General features: G+C 42.6%; 1 protein-coding gene across 1 annotated transcript; it reads right to left on the bottom strand.

The window, feature by feature from the left end:
• Nucleotides 1-325: 325 nt before the first annotated feature.
• On the bottom strand, nt 326-18,898 carry COA1 (cytochrome c oxidase assembly factor 1). The gene is given in 4 exon segments (XM_074379779.1): nt 326-745; nt 1,622-1,698; nt 6,217-6,365; nt 8,456-18,898. Coding segments are annotated over 4 exon segments (642 nt in total). The 5' UTR covers nt 8,772-18,898; the 3' UTR covers nt 326-645.
• Between the last annotated feature and the right edge of the window lie 3,750 nt (nt 18,899-22,648).

Genomic DNA, 22,648 nt, shown 5'->3' with positions numbered 1-22,648 from the left:
GTACACATACAAATTTTCTAAGCTTTCAAAATGTTTAGAATAAAAGCAATTATTTTGCAAATCTTCAACTGGGCAGATGGTTGGTGTCTGAAATAGAAATAAATATAAACAAAGCAAATAAAATATTCCAAAGTGATAGAGAATGTCCACAAGCTACTTAACAACATGAATTCAAGGTAAAGTGAAAAACAAAAGCAGTCTTCCTCAGCATTCTCATGTCAATATTTAGAAAAAAATTCCTTCAGTACTACTAAGCCTCAGGCTTTGTATTGAGGAACTGGAAATCCCAGGGGAAAGGAAGAAGAGAAAGGAAAGAAATGAGAACTAGCAAAGATCAAATGTTTTATTAATTTTGATTCCCTTTATCCTGTGCTTTTTTATACAAAGCACTTTCAAATAAATCATCTTAAATTTATTAAGAGTTTCTTTCTGATTCAGTTTAAAAATGACAAATAGCATTTTTTTGTGCCCAAGTTAGATTCATACCAAAATTACCACATGATGGCATGTACAGTCATCCTATTGGTGGCTGGAAAACTGGCTTGCAGGAGTATCTGTCACTCACATGGGCCACCACACCAGTGGGCACATGGTGGAGATGAGGGAAGGCTGGACCAGAAGCAAGCTGGGTCTTCTGGGTCGTCTCTACTCCTTTTTCACTTCATCACCATTTTCCCCACTGAGGTTGAACACGGGAATCTGCTGACCATCCTTGAGCTCTAAGAAGACCTCGTTAAGGTGCCACCTTAGAGAAACCAAAAGTATTCTCTCTAATCCATGAGCGCTGAGGCAACAGCCATAGTCAAAAAAAAGGGGCGGGGAAAGCAGTTGTTTTGAATAATGCCTTAAATTTTTTTAAACGTGATTTTGTTTGAGTGCTGTGTCAACATCATGCGTCAACATTTCACCGGCTCTCATTATTTAACCAGCTTCGATTTCCAAGGCAGGCTTAAAAATGACTGACAGGCAAATGGAAGGGACATCAGGAAGGAGAAGGAGCAGTTTATCATTTCCTAATTCAGTTCCTGGCCTGGAATCCAGCCAGCTCATGCACTAATCCCAGGCTCAGAGGTCAATGAGCCCAGGGTGAGCTAGGTGGGGCTGCCTGCTCCTTCTGTCCTTGGGAATTAAAACACAGTCTGGCTAAACAGCAAACATCTCTGAGAGAGGCTTCCCGTGGAGGAAGTGAGTGGATGTAGCTATTGGCAACCAGAAAAGCAAAGCCAATTAAGGGGTGGAGAGCTTATGCAAAGAATGTGATGAATAAATTCGGGAACAAGAGTCCATGCCCTTTATTCATCTGTAACAATTGAGGCAGTCAAGTGAGAAGCTGTACCATAGCATCAAATTATGATAGAGCTAGATCACTATAACTGTAAAGTTTTACAAATTCAACAGCATAAGTAGAGGGCAATTCAGTAGACTGTATGGATAAACTGAACCCAGCTAAGAGCCACAGTACTGGCTTGCTGCCCAGGCCACAAAGCTTTCAGCTTCAAGCTTGAAAACTAATTCTTCCTATGCCCACAGCCATTTAACAAGAAATAAAAATGGAGTCGGGCTTGCTTCTATTAGGAAGTCCTCCTCCCACTCCCCCAGTGCTGTCACCTTCCCAGAATACCTCTGAAAGGGGCCACTTCTGGTTGAGTGGACGCAGAGATGACCCTCTGATTTGGATCCAGAGACAGGAATCTTCAACTGTGGGTGTAAAATGACAGAGAGGAGAGATGTAATTGGATACACTGTCATTTCAGAGATGACAAAACGATGCTTTCTAAAGCTAAGCCTATAAAAGCCAGTGATTCTCCACAGAAGCAAGTGGTTTTCTAACAGCCCAGCTGGAGAATCCACTTGATTTTCCAAATGTCCTGGCCCTCTTTGGATGGCTGGTGAGGTCAACGGCAGCCCTTCCATTTGGCAAGGAGCACTTCCATGACAGTGCTCTGAGTACTTCCAATGACAGCTCAAAAGTCCACTGTTAAAAAGAGCGACTCCTGATACATGCAGCAACATGGATGAGTATCAAAAACATGCTGAGTCGAAGGGCCTTACACAGGAGGAGTATGTAACTATTTGTGTTAAATTCTAGAACAGGCTAACCTATGCTGGGGGAAAAAAAAAGAAAAATGACTGCCTCTGGTAGAGCTGAAAGATGTGAGAAGGGACCCACTGGGTGGGGCACAAGGCAACTCAGGCGCTTGGGAACAGTCTACATCTAGATAACGGCTTGAGTGACACAATTGGGTGTACCTGTTAAAACTCATCAGATAGGACACTTGGATTTGTGCCTTTCAAGAATGTAAATTTTACCAAAAAAAAAAAAAAAAAAAAAAGGAACCATGTATTTGGAGATGAAATGTATAATGTCTGAAAATTACTTTGTAATCCATCAAAGTAACAGATTCATGGAAACAGAGCAAAATCCTAATTGTAGAATCCAGGTACCAGCTATAGGTGATCACAGTATAAATCTTTTCTCTTTTTTGTACATGTGAAATTTTTCATAATAAAATCCCCCCCCAAAAAAATTCACTGTTTTAAAGGGGGACCTATTGCCAGCAAATTGGTACATATTTTGACCTGGACCCTAAAGAACAGGCTTTAAAGAAAACGTAACACATGAAGGCTTGTTTGGGAAAGACATCACAGAGTTCTCAGTTTCTCCTTCATCCCGGCACCAGAGGCTGGGCTCGCACCACAGGGATGCTGCCAGGTGCTGCCATGCCCATGACCGGGGAGTTTGATTACATTTGATTTAGAAAAAAAAACAGTGAATGCAATGTTTTTGGTTTCTCATGAAAACCAAAGGTAAGAGCCTCACAGAGGGGACACAGGCACAGTAACAAGGAAGCCCGTCATCAGACAGGCAGCTCCCGAGTGCCTTCCTGTGCCCCTGGAGATGGCCAAAGATACCTCTTGGGGTGGGGGCAAGGGCAGGGGCAGGGAGGGAACATCCCACCCATTCCAAATTGCCACCAAGAGAAGAAACTGTTGAGGTACACATCTGTGCTTTCCAAAATTCTTTCTTTAAACACACTTGAAGGAAGGGACAGGATTTGGGACATGGCTCCACAACTCAGGTGAATGAGCAGTCACCTAATCATACTTCAAGAACAAATCTTTGGCCGGGCATGGTGGCTTACGCCTGTAATCCTAGCACTTTGGGAGGCTGAGACGGGCAGATCACTTGAAGCCAGGATTCAAGACCAGCCTGGGCAACATGGCGAAATCCCATCTCTACTAGAAATACAAAAAGCCAGGCATGGTGGTGCACATCTATCGTCCCAGCTACTCAGGAGGCTGAGGCAGGAGAATCGCTTGAACCCAGCAGGTGGAGGCTGCAGTGCCCCAAGATCATGCCACTGCACCCCAGCCTGGGCAACAGAACAAGACTCTATCTCAAAAAAAAACAAACAAACAAATCTTCAGGGTCCTACTGTTAGAGTCAAGCTACAACTTTTCTCTGGAGATGACAGAACTAAGCAACAGAGTATACAGTGACCATCTGGATACTTTGGGGAAAAAAAAGAAATAAAGAAAGGAATAAAAGGGCAGAAGCAAGAAGGATTCTGAAGACCAGCAAACTCTGAGAGGCCAATGTCTGAACTACGGGCAGCTGCACTTGCGTGGGTAGATGTAACACTTCACAGTTTGGTTCCTTCGCCAGCCAGACCTTGCCGAAGATTAAAGCAGAAGTTCTGGTAAAGCAAAGTGTTGGTCATTGTTGACTATGTCACACACATACTTGGGAAAAAATCCCAGTGTACGACAATCATTCATGAATAACTGAAACATCTCACCTCTGGAAAAACCGTAAGAACTACAAATAGAGGCCTGAGATAAGAGGGCACGTGCTACATACAGGCATCCTTATAAACAGTTCATTATAAAGAAAGTAAGTGAAGAACCCTGACAGAATGTCAAAAACAGTCCACAAATTGGAAGACAAGCGCTGACACTCCAGATGGCTCTGGTGCAGCAGACTCTGAACTCCTGTCACTACGGAGTCACAGCATTCGGCAGCAGTAGAGGCCAGAACCTAGCACCACAGCCAGCACAGTCACAGCACGGCCAAGGGCCTGGGGATGTGGGGAAGCCCAGGAAGGCGCCCTCTCAGCACCACCAGGCCAAAGTGAAGGCTGGACAGAACAAAGCTCCCACGAACACCAGCAGGACCTCACCCTACTCTTACTGGGGTTCCTTGAACACGAGATCATGAAACTGATGCTGCTCTCAGCCCCAGCAAAGGCGACTTTGGCGTGTACTTTCTCAGTGCTGCAGCTGGGCCCTGTGCTGAGAGAAATGCAACAGCCAGACCTACCCACTGGCTTTCCAAGTTCTCAGCATTGCTACGGTCTAGCCAACTGACTAAAGATGGGGAAGCACACCGGGGCTCTGCCATACCAGGGGAGAAATCCAGTGGCCTGGCACAGAGTGAGCACTCCACACATGCCCAGCCCTTCCCTGTGCTCCTCCTGGGTGTCCTGTCTCACGCAGTGTCGCTGCTGTCCTTCCACTCACACCCATGCTGGACACTGGAGCCTCACCTCTGACCCACCCGCTCCTGACACATGACTGTTATCAAGTCTGCCACAATGGACGTCACACCCATCTCTCGCTTCTCCAGGCCACACCTCTAGTTCATGCTCTCACCACTGCACACCAGTGCGGCCACACCTCTCTCCTAAAGGTGGCTCCCGATAGCCAGTCTCTGGGCATTGCCAATCTACACAAATTCACCTTCTTTTAAAAGTATTTTAATCAGAATACCAGAGCACAAATTGCTTTTGCAGCTAAAAAAAATAAGTCTCATTAGAGCTATGTCCATTAAGAAAATAATAAAAATAACAATAAATAAGGTCAGATAACCTCACTCTTACCCTCCAAATACTTCATGGGCTTCTGCTGCCAGAGTCAAGCACACACACCTTCTAAGATGCTACTGTGGCTCTCTGGTGGCCACGGTCCCTCCTACCTGCCCACACCTACCTTGCCCACCTGTGCCTCCACTGCAAGGTCACACTGACAGGGTGTTCCTCTCCACCATTCAAAGTCCTCACAGCCATCTCCCAGGCCTCAAGCCACTCCCATCTAGGCCTGCATGACAGTGACAGGGTTTGCCTCACCCTGTCTTACTCAGGAGTTTTCAACTGTAAACCCCCGAAAGCCTTCTGTACCTCTACTCCCCACATAGCTTAGAATCATTCTTCAAACCAGGGCATATACTGAAAGCATGCTTGCTAAATAGCAGAACAAATGTGTTTTACATGTAAGTGAGTGTGATCAAGTACGAAACAATATGGCTCAAAAAATGGGTTGGTATTCTGTGGAAGCAATGTAAATAAATCCACTTTAAAAATCAAAGTTTAAAGAGCTGGTAACATTTGAATGAGCACTGACTAGATACAGATGGATTTGTTTTTTTTTTTGCTTTTATTTTAGAGACAGGGTTTCACTCTGTCCCCCAGGCAGGAGTGCAGTGATATGAATCATAGCTCATTGCAGCCTCCAACTCCTGGGGTTCAAGTGATCCTCCTGCTGGGATTACAGGTATGCCACCTGGCTAAATGATAAATAGATAGATAGACAGACAGACAGACAGACAGACAGATGATAGACAGACAGACAGACAGACGGACGGACAGACAAATTAGACTGGACGGATGGATGGACAAATAGATAAAGACGGGTCTTGATAGACAGATGGACAGACAGACAGATTAGACTGGATGGATGGATGGATGGACAAACAGATAAAGACGGGTCTTGATAGACAGACAGATAGATAGAGGGTCTTGCTGTATCATCTAGGCTGGTCTCAAACTCTTGGGCTCAAGCAGTCCTCCTACCTTGGCCTCCCAAAGTGCTGAGCACTATCAAAGCCAACATGGTAGCAAACCACCACTGGTCATTTCTCTACTATCTTCAGTTCAAGATGGTGACTTCAGCACACCCACTGCATTCCCTGCCACATCAATTCCCCAAAATGGAAGAAATGTATATAGAAATAATTTATAACAACATAAAATATAGTTTATATAAACATTAAAATCCATAATAAAAAAACCTTTTTTTAAAGGTGCTAAACCCAGCTTTACTTAGATTTTCCCATCCCAAATCCTTAACTCCAGCTTCCTCCAAGACTTTCCAGGTGACAATAGACTCTCCACTCCTTCAGCAGGCACCAGCCTCCAGGTTGCAGGGAGAGCACATTACCTTGGCATCAGCAATGTCCACAAAGTTTTCGTTGCCAATAAGCTTGAGATGGTGGATGTTGACAGGAGGGCCCAGAGCTTCCTGTGCCTCGGGATGGTTCTGCAGCTGCTCCAATGCCAACTTGTAATATAAACTACTGGAATGAGTCTCTAAGGATGAAATATACACTTTATTTTCCTTATTGAACTTGGTCAGGTAGAATCTACTAGATAGAAAATTAAATAATACAATTGATGTATGGAGTGGAACCAGAAACATGAAATTTGTGGATGGACAAATAATTAGGACCATCTTCTCTAAACTGTCCATTTTACAGACTCAAAATCCAAAGCACAGGCAGGCAGTGTCTGCAGGGATGTGCAGATAATCTTGGGCCTTGACCTCAAACAGACCTTTTCTGTGCCTCAATATCTTCATCTTTCTTCCCTCATTCATTGCCTTATTTCTACATCTAAGGGGTTTGATCAGCTCTTCTCTAAGTTTCCTCTCAAATCTAAAGTCCTATAATACCATGACTTATTCAAAGTGATGCAGCTGGTCCACAGCAAAGCTGAAGCCAGAATCCATAACACCTGACTTCTAAACATTGCCCCTTCCACTAAGTTGAGACATAAAATAGAAAAACTACACCATTAACAACAACAAAACCCTCAGGCCAAGAAGCAGGATATGAGAATGTTCATTCATCGAGATTTAAGCCAACATTTCAAGTCAAACTCCTCTCAGTCTCAGGAATCCTTCTGAGCACAAAGGCTACATGGGAACTCCAGGCAGCACATCCCTGAAGCTGTAAATTCTAATAATCAGCTGCCCAAGTGAGAGAGCAGAGGCAGAACTTCTCAAGCAGGGTGTTCAGTTTTGCAAAAGAAAGTGCTTCCCCTCCATACGTCCCATTACACTAATGAAGGGAGGGTGACCCGACCCTGAGAGGCCAAGGGCGTGCCCCTCCTGGGCTGCTTCCCAGGAGTAAGGGGTACAGGGAATACCACAGTCATGAACAAGGTGCCAGCCATAATAGGAAAAGAAGGGGCAGAAGCTGGGTCCAGACAGCTATTCTTTTTGTTGAGTGATTTCTAAGGCTAGGCACTGTTCTCAATTATTTCACACATCTCACAATGCTCAATAGCTCTCATCTTGTGAGATTCAATTCTTACTTCATGCACAGGCACTAACGTAACTAACACCCAGAAAGGTGACAGACTCACCTAAGGCTACATAGCTGGTCAAGAGCTGGAGCCGAGATTCAACCATTCAACCCAGGCAGTCGGCTACAGTGTCCAGTTCTCACCCACTTAGCAGCCTCCTAAGGGAAAAAGGCTGAAACCTGACCCAAAAACGCACCCGTTCCTCTCAGGTCTTGCCCCTGTCCCTTTGGCAGAGGAAGAGGAGGCCAAATTATTAGTCTGAATCATCCCTGGGAATGCTCATCTGAGGCCCCCTCCAGCCTCGGCAAATCCACCAACTCTGCAGGAAGGTGCAGAATGGCTGGAGAGGACACTGGAGCCTGTTTAATTGTCTCCTGGTGACACTCACATCCTGGGAAGAAGTGAAAATGTTGCCCAGTGGATAAGGAGCTAAGCTGGGTAAAGATAAGGAGCCTCAAAAAAGTCAGTCTAGAAAAAACTGCTGCTGCTTTGCCACCAGTAGCATTAAAATGACCTTATATGTCCTGGCTGCTGACAGTAATTGTGGCCTATCTTTACAAATTCAAATTTGAGTGCAGTGGGGCTGGAAGCTGCATCTGTCAGGATTTTGCCAGTGTGGGCTCTGCTTTTATTTCCTGCCCCTGCCAGAGGTCCCTTGCTCATGGTCCCTCTTCCATTAAATCCACAACAGAGAATGAAGTGCAAAAAAAGGCTGACAACACCGGACACATAGCCACAGCTTTCCCCACCTGTGAACCATCTGGTATTCCCCTTCCCTCTGTCCTTTCTTTATATAATCTCAGAATCTTGACTGGAGCCCCTGTGTGCGCACTGGGCTGAAAGCCCATCGTGCTCTACTAGGCTTCTTATGCAAATGAGGCCTGGCCCTTTTGTTTGTACTGGTTGCTCTCAGGAAAAACTGAGACTGCAGGATGCAGAGGAAGTTACAGCCAATGAAATGGTGGACTAGCCTTTAAAATCACGCTCTCATCCTTTCTCCAATCTACTGAAAGCATCTCAAGTATTTCCTCTGATGGAGGAGCAGGAGCAGGAATGGTAGGAGGAGGTCAGGCTGCAGGCGCCTCGCAGGATACTTACTTTGTATGATGAAATACGCAAGAGAAGTGCCCCCAGTAATCAGCACACTGCCATAAATGAACATTTTTGCCGAAGACATTGACATCCTGCTTCATGGATGCTTAAAAACAAAAGATACAAATTTACTGTAGGATTCCCAGTTTTGTGCCAAGGAGGTTTACCTGGCTTGGACCCCTCAAGGAAAGGAACGTTAAGGAAACCAGCAAGGAGGCCAAGCTGCCCTGCCTCATTTGCTTCCTTTCCAAATGCCAGGATTGGTTCTGGAGCCAAATCGAGTGCCCTCCTGGGGGTGCCCTCTCGAGAGTGGCCCATGTCCAGGACCCATGCTGTGGGGGCCCTGCCACCCCCAGCCGGCCCAGCACAGAGCGAGCATTCAGCCCACCATCCTGACAGACAGAGCCCAGACTGTGTGCCAAGCCCCGCGTGGCCAGGAAGCACAACCACTTTGTCTCAGGCCAACTGGTAAACAGGAAGCTTATCTTTTGTGGCAATGGCTGGTCCTGTAAGCCTGCAAATGGGCTGGAACTGTCACTTGTCACTGGCTCCTTTCTTTCATATTTTAAAAAATGCCCCATCCTCGGGATGAGGAAACTTTGGTTATGACTTTCAGGCTCAATGAACAGACAGAGGGGTGCCAGCTCAGCAAATACAGCATACCACATCCACCCTGGCGTTAGCCCCCGTCCCCTGAAGGCCCGGGTAGGACTGGGAGCAGCACGTGGGAGCCAACCCTCCTCCTTCCTGGGGTCCATTTAACCACTGCTCACAGCGGCCTGGGCCTTTCTGAAAAGTTGTAAAATACCTGACCATAAAACAGTAGGACATGAGCTATAGGAGTAGGGCAGGAAAGGACAGGAGAGGGGTCACAATTCAAATGCCCACAGGGCCAAACATGTCACATAAAAGACAGCAGACACTGCAAAGACAAGAGCCTAAGGCCCAGCCAAGGAGACAGCTTCAACTTGGCTCCAGCTGACTGCAGCTATGTGGCCCCAGACTCACTGGATCTTTCCATTTATCAAGAGGGGCCAGAAATCTGATTTATGTGAAATTGCCTGGATTCTAAATGTTGACAATCAATTTTTTAAAACTGCTAACAAAATACATTTGTGAATCAAATTATTTCTGTGGGTTTTCAGTTTGCTTTGACCATCAAGGCATTCCCACCCTAAGTGAGATTTAGGTAAATTCCTGTCTATCTTTGCTGACATTTCTCCAAAAAGAATAGAGATTTGAGAGAGACATGGAAATTCCAGTCTTAGATAAAGGAGAAAACGTCCTGTTTGTCTCCCTACTTAAAAATTTAAACTTCGATTTTAATTATGCTCCTTTCACAAAACAAAGCCTCTGATGTGTCCTAATGGGGTCAGAGATAATGCAGTGGAGAAAAATTAGGTATGATGTGAGTTCCTTTGCCGGCTGGAACACATTCTCACCATCTGCTTCTCCACCTTCCAGAACAGAGAGTATTAACAATTGTCCACCCATCATTTCTGAAGCCCTGAATGTAAATGAATCCATAGAAACCCTGTTGGAGAAGGTTCCTCAGGTAGATATTCTGAGAACTAATAACTAAACATATCCTTCAATCGGGCTACAGTTGACCAGTTCTATACGAAAATATTTAATCCAGGTTTATGTATATAAAGGGCTTTGATAAATTTAACAAATGAAGGAGGGTGACATTTTAGATCATCTTTCTATTGTTTACTTATATGTTGTTTTATTCAACTAAGAAAAGGCTGTTGAAACCACAAACAAATGTACAGCAACTGCTATGAGGATTCTAGCTAGTACCCTATGATACCTAAGTATCAAGATGAGTGTAAAGTCAATTACAGTAATGTGATCTGGAAAAGCCATTTAGTTCTCATAATGAAAACGGTCTGAGCATCTCTGAAGAATGTATTAGTCAGATCTTGCTTAATTTGAAAAGAGCTCAACAGGGTAAGGCAGCCAGACTGGGTTATGCAGAGGTTCCCCGAGTGTTACAGTTTCTAAGGCCAGCATGAGACATATGAGAAAGACAGAGCCGGAAACAGCGTAGAAAATGTCCATCCCATCCCTCCTGTAAGTTAAAGCCACAAGTGAATCTTAAAGACCAGAAGAAACCATAACTACTCAAGGAGTGACTTTCTTCTATTGTCTAACCCAAGAATACCCTGGCAGGTTCTAATGAGGAACTTGGCCTTGGAACATTCCATTACCTTTGGCCACATCACAGCACAACTCTCTTGAAAATCATCAAAGGCCAGTTGTCTTGCAATTAGAAAAGATTTTACATTCAAATCATTTTAAAATGTTTTAAAGCCCAGTTCTGTCTAGTCGCATACAGCCAAGATTTATTACCAATTCCAGCTTTAGAATATGAAGAAGAAGTTAAATTTAAACTCTAAAACAAGATTTGTCTGTGAAAGGCCCTGGTTTTCCACTCCCTCTTCTGCCAAATTAGGAAGAAAAAACAAAGCCTGCAGGTTTCCCATCTGTGTCCGATGTACTTTTTGTTACAGCAACCAAAGAACTGGTGTGCGCAAGGGAGAACCGCAGGCAGCAGGTGCTTTGACCACAACACAAACATGATGCCATCAGCAGGAGGATGGACCGGCAGAAGCAAGATGCTAGCAATAAAAGCTGAACAGAATAGAGTGAAAACAGCACTTCAGAGTTAAAAAAAAAATAATACTATAGTAAATCTATACATGGACTTTAACAATATTGATCATACCTAACACTTCTGATTCTTATTATGAGTCTTGTACTATTCTAAGCCACTTTACAAAAAATGATTCATTTAATTCTTACAACCGTTTGAAGTAGGAACTATTATTATCACTCCCATTTTACAGATGAGTACGTTGAGGCACAGTGGTGGAACTGGGATTCAAACTCTGGCTCCAGCATCTGCTCTTTCAACCACGGTAGTACGCTAGCTTTAAGATATCTGATTAAAGCAATATTGAAATGTGAAATCCAGGCGCAGTGGCTCACACCTGTAATCCCAGCACTTTGGGAGGCCAAGGCAGGCAGATCACCTGAGGTCAGGAGTTCAAGACCAGCCTGGCCAACATGAAGGAACCCTGTCTCTACTAAAAATACAAGAAAAAAAAATTAGCCAGGTGTTGTGGAGGTCGCCTGTAATCCCAGTTACCTGGGAGGCTGAGGCAAGAGAATTGCTTAAACCCAGTAGTCAGAGGTTGCAGTGAGTTGAGATTGTACCATTCCACTCCAGCCTGGGTGACAGAGTGGGACTCCATCTCAAAAAAAAAAGAAAAAAAAAGTGAAAGTTGTGTCTTGAGCTAAAATACATTCTTACTGTTCAGTGTAAAAGGCCTTGGCAGGCATGCCTTTCCTGCTATTTTTCCAGACAAGGTGAGAATATATTTATACCTTCATTCCTTCTTTTGTTTAGCAAATGGTCACTGAGGGTCTGATCTGGTGAGACAGTAAGAATATAAAAATACTATCAAGATATAAGGAATTCTCCTTGATCCTGAGGAAAATAGACAATTAAACAAATAATTATAACACAGACAGATCTATCACATACAACTACACGGCTGTACACTGCACAACTCTTGCAGGGCACCATGCACATTGCAGATATCAAAAATCTGACAGTTTGCCAAGAGTTGGAAGTACTATAAAGTATCTTGAAGAAGGGGTAGGTGTCTTTTTCTAATTTGAACAAAGGTATCTTTGGGCTAGCTGCAGCCTGCTTAGTGCAACCATACATATGCACCAAGAGAGGAAGTAACATTCAGGAAGTGGTCAACCCTGCTGCAGGGGATCAGCAGAGGTTTCACAGAGGAAGTTTACCTCGAGCAGAGAAAGGTGAAAGAGTAGGAGAACAGCTTCAGATCCAGGAAATGGCAAACAAAGGCAGAGTGGGCAGAAACAAGAGCTGCTGACGTATAAGGCACAGGAGAGGACCCACAGGAAACAGGCCCAGAAATGGAGAGGCGGCAGCACAGGGGGTGATTACTGCTAAGAAAGACCCTCGACTCTGAGCTGTTGGACTCTGCAGATGAGGAGCTACAGAAAAATCTCTCTGCGACAGAGTAGGCAGATGGGGGAGAGGAAGCAATGCAGCAGGACTGCCAGAGGACAGCAATTCCAAAGCTAAGACTAAGGTAGCAAGTGGGAATCAAAAGGATGGTTTCTTAAAATATTTAGGATGGTTCTTATTTATTTACTTATTTTTACACTAGCTCATTACAAAAAGGATGATGGAGCTAACAAATATACATACTTTAGAAGAGAAGAAAATAAATAGATGAGGAAATGAAGATAAATGAAAAATGATTTTAAGAGAAGAAATAAGGCTGAAATAAAGTTAGAGCACAACAGGACATAGTCATTCACTGGGTATTTCCTCAAGGTGCCACATATCAGCTGCGGCTTCCTATCTGCTCAGCGGACAGGGAAGCTTGAGGAGCAACAAGGTCCAGAGTGTCCATGAACAAAGGCAAGCCTGCCGCTGAGGAGGAAGACAACAGCTGCTGAGAATACACGAAGCCTCAGAAAGCCCTAGCCACAGCTCAGAAACAGATTCTCTCGAGTGGCTGGTGTCATAAATATCCTGAGAATTAAAAATAACAAAAATAGAAAGTTCCCAACTGCCAAATGACTATTTTTTTAAAACATCCAACTATGAAAGCTACATTCATACACCCACCCCACCCCACCCCCACCAAAAAAAAAAAACCCAGAAGAATTATTTTTATAAGCAGCCAAAAGAGTGAGGTCTCAGGATGAAATTCTCTGACAACTACCTTGACTCAGTGGAGTGCTCGGGCAATGAGGATCAACCAAGTCTCCTCGGAGCCCTTCCACGTCAAAGCAGGGATGGGGGTGTGAGTGGGGGGGCAGGAGATGTATTCAGGGGTGAGTTGGGAACAGCAGGGGCTCCTTTTCAACCCGATTCAGTTTACCGGCCCCTTCAGCTGTCTTTTGAAGAGTGTTAAGTAGCCCCCAACCTCACAAAAACACAAAAATTCAAAAAGGCACTGTAGAGGAATAGAGATGGATTTTAGGCTAACTGCAAGAATGTTACCTCTTAGAACTAGTCTTCTGGCAAGAAGTGAAAATTTTAAAATGTGATGTGCCATTCTCTGCAATAAATTCAAGTTCAATCAGTTCACTACATAGCCAAGTAAGGGCAGATTTACTTGCTTTACAGTTTGCCAAAAGGCAAGGTTTGAATCCCTATTGAAAATCAAGGAACTTAAAAACAAAAAAGAAAAAAAGAAAATCAAGGAACTTGTTAGCCACAGGAAGGTAGCACAAAACACTGGCCAAGGTCTCTCAGGAAAGCAGTCTGAGCTTTCCTTGGATACACAAAGGGGTGACTTTGGCCTCTAAAGGCAAATAGTTTATAAACCTTTTCCAAAGTACTAAACCCTTTCTAGAGCCAAAGGACAGTCTGCTAAACAGATGCAACAGCTGCTTGAGCTGGCACAGGCTGGAGGATCCTCCTGTCAGCTTCCCCTCAGCCCCAACCAGAGGAAGCATCACCAAGGGGATCAACAGGAACAGCCAACCAACAGGAGGAGGCAGAATTGATGCTGGAACAGTTCCATGCCTTCACTTTAAGGAGGCCTGGCAGTTTGCACTTTGGCACTCTTGGGAGCCCTAAGCCACTACGTAAGAAGTATGGTTATCCTGCTGGTGGAGTCCTTGCTACATAAGAAGACCATGTAAGAAGCCACTTTGTGAAGAAGAGGCCAAAGATGGGTGGGAAGGAGATGCCCCACTGATCCAATATTCCAGTTGAACCCAGTCACCCCTACCATGGCACTAGCCATGTGAATGAGCTGTCATGGACATTCTAGTTTAAGTGGGCTACCAGATGACTGCAGTACCAGCTGAACATTCGTGGGGCAAAATAACCATCAGCCGATCCAAGTCAACCTACAGAATCATGAAAGATAGCAAAATCATTTTAGTTGTAAGCTACTAAATTTGGTTTGTTATGCAGCAACTGAAAATTAAAAGACCTTTTACAATATCTTCTCAAAGGATTTTTAAAAACCTCTCAAATGGATGTTACTTTTAAGAGCAGTAATTTAAAAAGCAAAGAGCCTAAAAGACAGAAGACCTGGAATATTTAAACAAACACAAGCAGAGTGGAAATATTTGAAGAGTTGGATTTAAGGCAAAAAGTATTTAATTGAGACAAAGACAAACAATATAGTAGTTATGAACATAACACAGTGAACATTATACCAAAATAGATAAAGCCAAAAACTACCACAAATATTTCAAAAAAAAAAAAAAAAAAAAAAAAAGAGGGAAAAGAAAAGAAGTACAGAGGGAGAACACAGATCATTTTCCAACTTTAGCAAGTCCGGCTAACAAAAAAGCAATCGAGGCTGGGCGTGGTGGCTCACCCCTGTAATCCCACCACTTTGGGAGGCTGAGACAGGAGGACTGTTTCAGCCCAGGAGTTCAAGACCAGCCTGGGCAACACAGCAAGACCCTATCTCAAAAAAATAAAATAGAAAATAGAAATAAAGCCATCAAGAACAGAGAATCTGAGTAATGTAGTTTTTTACCTTACAAGGTACAACATGTGTGTATGTGTATCTGTGGAGATATATGTGTAAATACTGAGATTTCCAGTGCCCAGCAGGTAGCACCCATCCCATAAAGCTTTGTGGGACTGACAAACCATCCTGTTTTCAATGCCCAGTCCTGTGACTACGTCCTGGAGAGTAAATCCGAACCACTCTTGAGAGGGCAAAGCAAGTACATAGATCAGCAATTATATACAATCAACTTCACCTGAACCACAGCAAAAATTGCTCTCATGCTACTGCAAGTGGCTAACCTTTATCCCTAATTTTAAAAATTACAGTAAAAATTTGAAAGTTAACTTTTAAATTAGAAGATGGAAGAACTCAAATCAGTTTGATGCCATTTTCAATGAGAATAAACTAAACTGAAAATGTCAACAGTTGTTATCTATTCATTCAATCAAGTATTTGCCAACTGCATCGAAAACCAGGCGCTGTGCTAGGCACTGGGAATGAAGAGAACAAAACAGGCCCTTAGCGGCCCTTACCCTGTGCTGTGGTGTAAGGAGACGGACAGCAAACAAGTAAGATCACTTTAGTAAGTAATAAATACTTTTTTTTTTTTTTTTTAGACGGAGTTTCGCTCTTGTTACCCAGGCTGGAGTGCAATGGCGTGATCTCGGCTCACCACAACCTCCGCCTCCTGGGTTCAGGCAATTCTCCTGCCTCAGCTTCCTCAGTAGCTGGGATTACAGTCACGCACCACCATGCCCAGCTAATTTTTTGTATTTTTAGTAGAGACGGGGTTTCACCACGTTGACCAGGTTGGTCTCGATCTCTCGACCTTGTGATCCACCCACCTCGGCCTCCCAAAGTGCTGGGATTACAGGCTTGAGCCACCGCGCCTGGCCAATAATAAATATTTTTAAAAACATAAAATAGGGTGCTAAGAGAATAAGAAAACCCACAGACTAGGAGAAAATATTTACAAAAGATATCTGATAAAAGAACTGTTACCCAAAATATGCAAAGAACTTGTAAAATTCAACAATAAGAAAACAAACAATTTAACAATGGGGAAAACGGCTGAACAAACATCTCACCAAAGATATACAGAAGGCAAATAAGCGTATTAAAAGATGCTCAACATCATATGTTTATTAGGAAACTGCAAATTAAAACAACGAGATACTGCTCCACAGTTTTTAGAAGGGCTAAAATCCAAAACACTGGCAACACCAAATGCTGGCAAGGATATGGACCAACGGAAACTCTTATTTGTTGCAGTTGGGAATAGAAAATTGTATAGTCACTTTGAAAGACAGGTTGATGGAAGTTTCTTACAAAATTAAACATACTCTTCCATGTGATCTTGCAGTTCTACTCCTTGGTAGTTGCCAAAATGAACCAAAAATGTTTGTCCACAGAAAAACTGGCACACATAGATGTTTACAGCAGCTTTATTCATAATTGCCAAAACTTGGAAGCAATTCAAGATGTTATCAATAAGTGAATGGATAAACTGTGGTAAATCCAGACAACACTATTACTCCACTTTAAAAAGAAATGAGCTATCAAGTCATGAAAAGACATAAAGGGCCTAGATGTGGTGGCTCATGCCTGTAATCCCAGCACTTTGGGAGGCCAAGGCGAGAGGATCACCTGAGGTTAGGAGTTTGAGATAAGTCTGGCCAACATGGTAAACCCCATCTCCACTAAAAATACAAAAATTAGCCGGGCATGGTGGCACATGCTTATAATTTCAACTACTCAGAAGGCTGAGGCAGGAAAATCGCTTGAACCCAGGAGGCGGATGTTGCAGCGAGCTGAGATTACGCCACTGCACTCCAGCCTGGGCGACAAGAAAAAAACTCCGTATCAAAAAAACAAACCAAAAAGAAAAGACATAAAGGAACCTTAAATTACTATTACCAAATGAAAAAAGTCAATCTGAAAGGCTACATACTGTATTCCAACTATATGACATTCTAGAAAAGGCAAAACTATGGAGGCAGTGAAAAGATAAGTGGTTGCTAGAGGTTTTGGGAAAAAGAGGATAAATAGGTGGAAGACAGATAATTTTTTAGCACAGTGAAACTATTATATATGAAACTGTAGTGGTAGATACATGTCATTACACAGGTGTCAAAACCCATAAAATGTACAACACAGAGTGAGCCCTAATTTAAACAATTTAGTCTAGTTGAAGATGATGAGTCGGCACTGGTTCATTAATTGTTAACAAATGTCCTACGTTTGTGTCTGATGTTGGTGAGGGAGGCTAGGAACTGGAGGAGGGAGAGTATATGTGTGAATTCTCTTACTTTCTGCTCAGTTTTGCTACAAACAAAACTATTTGTATTATAAAATCCAAATACTGTGTGAAATCTAATCGTTTTCTCAACTGCACTTTCTTAGGACCAAATAACATTGTAAAGGGTTATTCTCTCTCTAAAATCTACTATAATTTCACTCCTCCCTCTTGCCAGTGCTCATTATCAAAACCCTGAAATATTCAAGTGGGCAATGTATGTGAAGACTCTCTCCAAAATAAGCAAACAAATAGGATGACATGCTAGAATATGAAAGGGGGAAGGCACAATTTTAACTCTGGCAGTGAAGGAAGGCACCTCTGCCAAGGTGACATTTAAGTTGAGACTGGAGGATCACTTGAAAACCAGGGGGAGAGCACGCCAAACACAACAAGGCTCGGAGGCAGCCACAAGCTCTGTATCCTCAGGAAGCAAGCAGAAGGCAGCCTCATGAAATGAGATGTGGAAGAGGAGGGCAGGCAAGAGGGCAGGGTGTTCATCAAGCAGGTTTTGTAGGTATGGCAGGGAGTCTAGATTTTACTCCAAGTGTAATGAGAAGGTGCTGAGGGTTTCAATCAGGAAGTGACACAGCATGACTTGCTTTTTTGTTTGTTTCAAGATTTCTCTAGAGAGGACACGAATGGAAGCAGGGAGTCCAATTAAAAGGCTCCATGGCAGAGCTGGTGGTGGCTTGGACTAGCTGGTAGCAGCAGACATGCAAAAAAGTAAATACACTTGAGATATGAAGCAGAATTAGCAGGACTTGTTGATAAATTATTAATAGAAATTGGGGAAAGGGTGAAGGACAAGGTGCATAGCAAAGTGATTTCTGAATTTATCAATATTATCCTTAAACCTCCTTACGAAAAACTTGAGCATTCGAAACTACCATGCAGTTGGAATTTAGTAATGATAAAGAGTCTTGGTGGAAAGTTTTAAACAGGAAACTATGATTTCTAAATCATTAGTCATGATGTCTCATCTGCTTGAACAAATGCATTTCAAGGCCATTCTCTTGTAGATGTCAAACCACAGCAAGAAGGTATTCAGTACTTTCTGGCATAAAAACTTCATAGAATGGACTCTGATTCATAACCATTTTGCAAGTGAGTATGACTAGGGCAACTCTATTAAACATTTACTTCAGCATTCCTATTAAAAGCCTCCATTTCAGAAAATGAAAACATTTATAAAAATAAAACCATTTGGTATCAGTGACTACAAAAGGAATCTGGGAGATGTGCGGTTGACTCTCCCTCCCTAGAGCCCTCCCTTTTTTCTCACAGACTCACGTGTTTGCCTTCTACCTCTCTGGGCAGTCCTCTCCCCTCCCCCACCTGTTTTATACAGCCCCCTCATTCTATGTTAGGGGCTGAATTGTGTCCTCCCAAAATTCATATGTTGAAGCCCTAATCCCCAGGTCCTCAGAACATCACAATAATTGGAAAAAAGGTCTTTAAAGAGGTAATTAAATTAATACGAGATTTTCAGGGTATATCTTAATCCAATAAGAAATCTGGACTCAGGCATACACACACACAGAGAAAAGACTATGTGAAGACAAAAGGAGAGGGTGGCATCTACAAGCCAAGGCAAGTGGTCTCAGAAGAAACCAAACCTGACGACACCCTCGTCTTCAACTTCTATCTCCAGACCTGTGAGAAAATAAATTTATGTCATTAAATTTAAACCACCTAGTTGTGCTATTTTGTTAATGACAGACCTAGCAAATTGATATACTCTATGTACCCTTTCCTATTCCCTCACCCCAAGAACATCTCATTCAAGGGCCTGAATCTAGGTCTACTAAATTCCCCAAGGCCAGGTGTCCCTTCTGCACTTGAAGTTTCTATCAAATACTTCCACAAGTCCCCAGGTAAGCTCCTGCCCTGACCCTCCTCCACTCCACACCAGCTCTCCCCTACCTGCATTCCCTCCTTAGTGAATGGAACCAACCCAGGTGCCTAAATCAGATACTTGGGAGTCATCCTCACAAAAACAAAAGTTGCTTCCATATGTTTACTCAAAATCCAAGAGCTTTGCACGTATCTTATCAAAGCTTCTTAAGGGTCTTATAAAGCAGGAATTACGATCCCTATTTTCTAGGTGAAGAAGCTGAGATTTGGGTTAAGTAATTGTCCAGAGCCATTCCTTTAAGTGACAGAGTCAGGATTTGAGCCCAGGTCTGTCTGACTCCAGGGCCTATGCTTCTAACCTAAATTACTCCCCAATGTAATCAACCCCCTTAAACCCATCAAATCTGTTTCCTAAATATCTTTTGATGTTTTCCACCTCATCTTTATCCCCCAAATGCCCTAATTTGGCCCCTGAGTATCTCTTTCAACCAAGGGGTTATCAAGACTGCTCTGCCTTTGGCTTCATTTCTCTCCAGTCTAGAATCCTCCTAATACAGAAAACTCATTGTATCCCATTCGTCTATGGCTCCCCATCCTATTCACAATAAAATCTAAGCTTCTTCGCATTACATGGTCTTACTGCCCAGTTTTCTCACCACATTCTTAAATCCCAACCACGCTCCTGAATTACACTGAGCAGACCTGAACTGCTGTTCTCAGAACACGGTAAATGCCACCGGTCCTGGCACTTCCTGTCTATCCTGGCAACCCTAACCACCCTTTAAGTCTCCACTAAAATGCTAATTTTAGTATTAGAAGATGTCCTTGGCTTACCAAGGCAAACTTAATTTTTCTTTCACCTATACTTTCACAATTGTTACTTTAGTATGCTATGGTTGTTAAATTACCTAATTCTCAATAGACATAAAACTTTTTTAAGGCTAGGATTGGGTTTTCCATTTTAGAATGCCTAATATCTAACACAGAAAAAATGTTTATGGCAATAATCCAACAGGATGTTACTAGATTTGTAGGTAAAGAGTGGGATTCTACTAAGAAACAGACCTTTCCAGAAAGAAAACAGAAATTTCCTAGATCACAACGCAGAGTTTCTGTGTAACTTCAATCACTCTTGGAGTGGTGGTCCTTGTACTTCTGGAGGGCCTTGAGACCCTTTCAGGGAGAACGCAAGGTCAGAATCATTTTCACAAAAACACTGATATGTTACTTGTCCTAAAAAGGAAAACTTCATCTACCACCAAATAGATAAGACTTTGCTAATGAAATTAATGATGAAACTAATGAATATAAATTTTTGATAGTTATAAAATGTTTTACATTTTAATGATCCACATAAGTTAGTGAAAATCAGTATTTTTTAAATGATCAAGGCATCGTATTATAAAATCATGCAAGTGAAATTAATTTTAATATAATAGAAAACAAAAAGTTTACTGATCAGGCTTCAGATTACATATGAAAATTAACCTTTAAGAAATTACCACTTGCCAAGTTTTGGTATGGTATCAAAGAAGGTCTACAATCATCTGAAAAGGCTATTAACATGCTTCTCCCTTTTCCAAATACCTATTTGAGGACAGATTATTTTCATACATTTCAACAAAAAAAAAATACTTTGACAGATTGAATGCAGAAGCAGGTACATCTGTCTTCTATCAAGCCAGACATTAAATAATTTTTGAAATAATGTAAAACAATGTCATTCTCACTAAATCTTAAAAGTTTCATAAAGGTATACCATTTATGTTAGTGTTACCTGGGTCTATTTTCTCAAAATGAATAAGGATTTTTTAAGTTCTCAGTTTTAATTTCTACTACAGTAACAGCAATAGATATAACCCACATAAACAACAAAATGTAAAGGGGCCCTGATACCAAAATATTTGAGAATTGCCTCTCTAAGGGACCAAGAGGCCCAAGCTCTGAAAACTCAGGCCTATCCCAACTGCTCTGTTATTACTGTTTTTGTCATAAATCAAGTGTCATACCAGTAAGGATCTGAAAAAGTCTTGATATAGTTTGGGTATTTGTCCTCCAAAATCTCATGCTGAAATGTAATCCTCAGTGTTTGAAGTTGAGCCTGGTGGGAGGTGATCAGATGACTGGGGTGAATTTCTCATGAATAGGTTGGCACCATCCTCTTGGTGATGTCGTTACAACAGTGAGTGAGTTTTTGTGAGATCTGGCTGTTTGAAGTATGTGGCACCTCCTCTAGCTCTTTCTCTTGCTCCTGCTCTTGCCATGTGATGTGCCTTGTCCCACTCTGCGTTCTGCCATGAGTAAAGGCACCCTGAGGCCTCCTGAGAAGCTGAGCAGATGCCAGCACCATACTTGTACAGCCTGCAGAACCATGAGCCAATTAAACCTCTTTTCTTTATAAATTACCCAGTATCAGGCATTCCTTTAGAGCAAAATAAAAACAGCCTAATACAAGTCTATTCTACGCCATTGATCTATCTGTCAATCCTTGTGACAATACCACTCCAACTTACTTAGATTTACTGTGATAATTCTGCATTTCAACACAGATTTACTACATCAAAAATTAAAGACAAAAACTTACAGGCTCAAACCTGTGGTCCCAGCTACTGAGCAGGCTGAGACAGGGCAGGAGGATCACTTGAGCCCAGGAGTTTGAGACTACAGTGAACCCTGATCATACCACTGCACTCTAGCCTTTGCAACAGCAAGACCCTGTCTCAAAAAAAAAAAAAACCTTAAAAAACCTAAAACTCTATACCAATTGAACATCAGCTCTCCATTTCCCCCTCCCTCCAGCCCCTGGCAACTACCATTTTATTAATACTTTTTATGAATTTGACTACTTTAGATACCTCATTTAAATGGAATACCTAAAGCCAGGCACAGCAGCCATGCCTGAAATCCCAACACTTTGGGTGGCCAAGACAGGCATATCGCTTGAACTCAGGAGTTTGAGACCAGTCTGGGCAACATGGTGAAACCCCATCTCTACTAAAAAGAGAAAAATGAAGGATTATTTAAGCCCAGGAGGCAGAGGTTGCAGTGAGCGAAGATTGTGCCATTTTACTCCAGTGTGGGTGACGGAGTAAGACCCTGTCTCGAAAAATAATTTTTTTTTAGAAAAATTGAAGCATTTAGTACTTGTCTTCAAAAAAAGTGAGAGAGAGAGAAAGAGAGACAGGGTCTTGCTATAGTGCCCAGGCTGGAGTGCAATCGCTATTAACTGCTGTGATCATGGCATTCTAACTTCTAGATTCAAGCAATCCTCCTACCTCAGCCTTCCAAGTAGCTGAGATTACAGGCAGGTGCCACCACACCCTTTGTCGTTTTGTTATGGCTTATTTCACTTAGCATAGTATCAAGGTAACCAAATCCCCTTCCATTTTAAGGCTAAATAATAGATGTCCATATATTTTTAAATCATGTAAAATCTGTGGTGTTTTAAATCAGGACAGTGGTTACCTCTAGGGAATATGAAGATAGTGTCTAGACACCACATAAAG

Source organism: Saimiri boliviensis, chromosome 10, assembly GCF_048565385.1.
Source record: "Saimiri boliviensis isolate mSaiBol1 chromosome 10, mSaiBol1.pri, whole genome shotgun sequence".
Lineage (NCBI taxonomy): Eukaryota > Metazoa > Chordata > Mammalia > Primates > Cebidae > Saimiri > Saimiri boliviensis.
Note: the sequence above shows the minus strand (reverse complement) of the source record. Positions and strands in the feature narration are given on the sequence as shown.